Source organism: Pezoporus wallicus, unplaced genomic scaffold (genome assembly GCF_028554395.1).
Source record: "Pezoporus wallicus isolate ANWC-B61680 ecotype Strahan unplaced genomic scaffold, APGP_CSIRO_Pwel_v1 contig_14571, whole genome shotgun sequence".
Classification (NCBI taxonomy): domain Eukaryota; kingdom Metazoa; phylum Chordata; class Aves; order Psittaciformes; family Psittacidae; genus Pezoporus; species Pezoporus wallicus.
The window spans coordinates 663-5728 of NW_026642510.1; the positions used below are offsets into that span (position 1 = coordinate 663).

The 5066-nt window shown below is 65.3% G+C and overlaps 1 protein-coding gene across 1 annotated transcript; it reads right to left on the reverse strand.

Moving 5' to 3' along the window:
- Positions 1-953: 953 nt before the first annotated feature.
- LOC130610747 (uncharacterized serine/threonine-protein kinase SBK3-like) lies at positions 954-4732 on the reverse strand (the record flags this gene model as incomplete). Its single annotated transcript, XM_057430823.1, is given in 4 exon segments — positions 954-1062; positions 1064-1473; positions 3198-3400; positions 4546-4732. Coding segments are annotated over 4 exon segments (909 nt in total), but the record flags the coding sequence as incomplete, so codon positions are not given.
- Positions 4733-5066: the final 334 nt, after the last annotated feature.

Below are 5066 nucleotides of genomic sequence, written 5' to 3' on the forward strand. Positions count from 1 at the left end.
AAACCCCGTAGCCCAGAGGAGCGCTGCAGTTCCAGCCCTGGCCACGAGAGGGCGACAGAGACCCCGGCCCAACCCCTGCGGCCCCAGAGCCTTGGGGGCACAAAGTGGGGGGGGGATTTGGGTCCTAGCGTTGGGTTTTGGTACCCAGCACCCACCAAAGGCCTGCCCCGGGCTCCTGCTTCATCCCCTGGGCCTGAGGGTGATGCCACTGAGAGATATCGGTGTCCACGTCCCCATCACCCAATGACATCAGTGATGGGGTCCCCATCACCCAATGACATCGATGTCCACGTCCCCATCACCCAATGACATCGGAGTCCACGTCCCCATCATCCAATGACATCGGTGTCCACGTCCCCATCACCCAATGCCATCCATGCCCACATCCCATCACCCAATGCCATCCATGTCCACATCCCCATCACCCAATGCCATCCATGCCCACATCCCCATCACCCAATGACATCCACACCCACATCCCATCACCCAATGACATCGGTGTCCACATCCCATCACCCAATGCCATCCACGCCCACATCCCCATCACCCAATGACATCGGTGTCCACATCCCCATCACCCAATGCCATCCATGCCCACATCCCCATCACCCAATGCCATCCATGCCCACATCCCCATCACCCAATGCCATCCACGCCCACATCCCATCACCCAATGCCATCCACGCCCACATCCCATCACCCAATGACATCCATGCCCACATCCCCATCACCCAATGACATCCATGCCCACATCCCATCACCCAATGCCATCCATGCCCACATCCCCATCACCCAATGCCATCCACGCCCACATCCCATCACCCAATGACATCCACGCCCACATCCCATCACCCAATGACATCGGTGTCCACACCCCCATCGGACCACCCCAACGGGAGCCTCCCCTTCCCATCCCCCCCCCCTTCACCCCTCCCCCCCCCCTCCCCCCCCACCCCCCAGGGCAGCTCCAGGTACTTGTGCACCTCCATGGCGGGGCTCCTGCGGTCGGGATCCAGGCTCAGGAGCCTCCGGAGCATCCCAAGGGCCGCTGCCCCCATCCCCCCACTCCTCGGGTACCACGGCCTCCCCCCGTTGCCAGGCGCTGAAGCGGGCGAAGGCCGCATCCGTCTCCATGGCGACGGCCCAAGGGAAGCATCCGGTGCTGAGGCAGAAGAGGAGGACGGCGAAGGCCCAAACGTCGAGGCTGGGATCGAGGGCCAGGGTTTGGGAGCCCCGCAAGGAGCAGAGCTCGGGGGGGGTGTGGGGCAGCGGGGAGGGCAGCGGCCCCATGGGGCAGCCCTGCAGGCGGGTGAGGCCGAAGTCGGCGAGCTTCACGCGGCGGCAATGGGGCTCGAAGAGGAGGACGTTGTCGGCTTTGACGTCGCCGTGGACCAGGGCGCGGGCGTGGAGGAAATCCAGGGCGGAGGAGAGCTGGGAGGCGCAGAGCTTGATCTGGGGCTCGGGGAGACCCTGCTGGGGGGGGGGGAGGGGAGGGGGGGTGGGGTGGGGTGGGGTGGGGGTGGGGTGGGGATGGGATGCGGGTTTGGATGGGGTAGGGATGGATGGGGTGGGGGTGGGATGGGGAGGGGATGGGGTGGGGATGGGGTGGGGAGGGGATGGGGATGGGGATGGGGGGCAATGGGGTGGGGATGGGGATGGGGGGCAATGGGGTGGGGATGGGGGTGGGATGGGGATGGGGGGCAATGGGGTGGGATGGGGGTGGGGTGGGGATGGGGTGGGGATGGGGGGCAATGGGGTGGGGAGGGGGGTGGGATGGGATGGGAGCGCGGGTGGGGATGGGGATGGGGGGCAATGGGATGATGATGGGGATGGGGGGCAATGGGGTGGGGATGGGATTGGGATGGGATGGGGGTGGGGTGGGGATGGGGATGGGGTGGGGATGGGGTGGGGATGGGGGGCAATGGGGTAGGGATGGGGATGGGGGGCAATGGTGCGGGGATGGGGATGGGGGGCAATGGGGTGGGGATGGGGGTGAGATGGGATGGGGGTGCGGGTGGGGATGGGGATGGGGGGCAATGGGATGATGATGGGGATGGGGGGCAATGGTGCGGGGATGGGGGGCAATGGGGTGGGGATGGGGGTGGGATGGGATGGGAGTGCGGGTGGGGATGGGGATGGGGGGCAATGGGGTGGGGATGGGGGTGGGGTGGGGATGGGGTGGGGATGGGGTGGGGATGGGGGGCAATGGGGTGGGGATGGGGGGCAATGGGGTGGGGATGGGGGTGGGATGGGATGGGAGTGCGGGTGGGGATGGGATGGGGATGGGGGGCAATGGGGATGGGGGTGGGATGGGGATGGGGGGCAATGGGGTGGGATGGGATGGGGATGGGGGTGGGGTGGGGGTGGGGTGGAGTGGGGATGGGATGGGGATGGGGGTGGGGTGGGGGTGGGGTGGGGATGGGGGTGGGATGGGATGGGGGTGGGGATGGGATGGAAGCAGTGCTGTGCCTCTGGGAGACCCTGCTGGGGATGGAGGGATGGGGATGGGATGATGTGGGGGGGGGAGGCGGAGGGGGGGAGCCTGGCCAGGGGGTGCCCATGGAGAGGATGGGGATGGAACCGTGGCAGGGGGAGCCCCATTGACACGATGGGGATGGACTCAAGGCACAGGATCCCAGGGCGAGGGGGAACCCCATGGAGAGGGTGGGGAGGGAGCCATTGCAAAGGGACCCCCCTCGAAAGCATCCCCATCCCCTTCCCCATCCGAATCCCTTTCCCCATCCCCTTCCCATCCCTTCCCCATCCCATCCCCATCCCATCCCCATCCCTTCCCCATCCCCATCCCCTTCCCCATCCCTTCCCCATCCCTTCCCATCCCCTTCCCCATCCCTTCCCATCCCCTTCCCCATCCCTTCCCCATCCCTTCCCCATCCCCTCCCCATCCCTTCCCCATCCCCTTCCCCATCCCTTCCCCATCCCTTCCCATCCCCTTCCCCATCCCCATCCCCATCCCCATCCCTTCCCCATCCCTTCCCCATCCCTTCCCCATCCCATCCCCATCCCTTCCCCTTCCCCATCCCCATCCCCTTCCCCATCCCCATCCCCCCATCCCCATCCCTTCCCCCCCATCCCCATCCCTTCCCCATCCCTTCCCCACCCCATTCCCCTTCCCCATCCCCTTCCCCACCCCATCCCCATCCCATCCCCATCCCCTCCCCACCCCTTCCCCCCGTTACCCCCGGCTTGAGGAGCTCGCAGAGGTCCCCTTCGGGCGCCAGCTCCTGCCCGAAGATGAAGTGGGTGCTGCTCTCGAAGGCGATGGGGAGCGCCCGCAGGCACCCCCCGTGCCCGGACACGCACTGCGCGATGCAGAACTCCCGCAGGAAGGCCCGGCGCTCCGTGCGCTCCTTCCGCAGCACCTTCAGCACCACCGGGGGGCCTGCGACCCACGGATGTGGGGCCATGGGGTGAGAGACGGGAGGGGGGAACGGCGGTGGGGTGATGGGGAAATGGGGTGCGAGGGGGGAGCGGCAGTGGGGCAATGGGGTGGGGTGGGAGGGGAGAATGGCAATGGGGCAATGGGGCAATGGGGTGGGATGGGGGAACGGCAATGGGGCAATGGGGTGGGGTGGGAGGGGGGAGCGGCAGTGGGGTGATGGGGCAATGGGGTGGGATGGGAGGGGGGAACGGCAATGGGGCAATGGGGTGGGATGGGAGGGGGGAACGGCAATGGGGGCAATGGGGTGGGGTGGGAGGGGGGAGCAGCAATGGGGCAATGGGGTGGGAGAGGAGAGGGGGGAACGGTGGTGGGGTGATGGGGAAATGGGGTGGGAGAGGGGAGCGGCGATGGGGGGAATGGGGTGGGATGGGAGGGGGGAGTGACAATGGGGCAATGGGGCAATGGGGTGGGAGGGGGAGCAGCGATGGGGCAATGGGGTGGGGTGGGATGGGGGGACGGTGGTGGGGCAATGGGGTGGGATGGGAGGGGAGAACAGCAATGGATCCCAATGGGAATGGGGAGGATGCAATGGGATAACAGCAATGGGGGCAATGGGAATGGGGGAGATGTGAGGGTATGACAGCAATGGATCCCAATGGGAACGGGGGGGATGTGATGGGATGACAGCAATGGATCCCAATGGGAATGGGGGGGATGGGATGGGATGACAGCAACGGATCCCAATGGGAATGGGGGGGGATGCCATAACAGCAATGGGGCAATGGGAATGGGGTGGGATGCGATGGGATGGGATAACAGCAACGGATCCCAATGGAAACGGGGGGGGATGCGATGGGAGAACACCAACGGATCCCAATGGGAATGGGGGGGGATGCGATGGGATGACAGCAATGGATCCCAATGGGAACGGGGGGGATGCGATGGGATGACAGCAATGGATCCCAATGGGAATGGGGGAGATGCGAGGGGATAACAGCAATGGATCCCAAAGGGAATGGGGGGGGATGCCATGGTATGACAGCAACGGATCTCAATGGGAATGGGGGGGGGATGTGATGGGATAACACCAATGGATCCCAATGGGAACGGGGGGGGATGCGATGGGATGAAGGGGGCTCCGTTACCTCCCTCGTGGGGCTGGGTGAGGAGCACGGACCCATAGGAGCCGCTGCCCAGCTCCTGCAGCACCGTGAAGCCCTGGTCCAGCTCCCGGCGCGCCAGGTCCCGGTCCAGGCGCGCCATCAAACGCTCCAGGATGGCCTCGTTCTCCTCCTCATCCTCCTCTTCCTCCTCGGCCTGTGAAGGATCCATGGGGATCTATAGGGAAAAGGGGACCTGCGAGGGAGGGGAGAGGATCAATGGGGTGGGGATGGGGATGGAGGGGGGCGGCATCAAATCAGTGCGGTTCACTCAGGGTTGTTGGGATAGAGCCTGGACCGAGCTGGTCCAAAGCATCCCATTGCAGCCCGGTCCATCCCAGTATAGACCAGTCCATCCCAGTATAGACCAGTCCATCCCAGTATAGACCAGTCCATCCCAGTATAGACCAGTCCATCCCAGTATAGATAGACCAGTCCCTCCCAGTATAGACCAGTCTATCGCAGTTCATCCCAGTTCATCCCAATCCATCCCAGTCCACCCCACT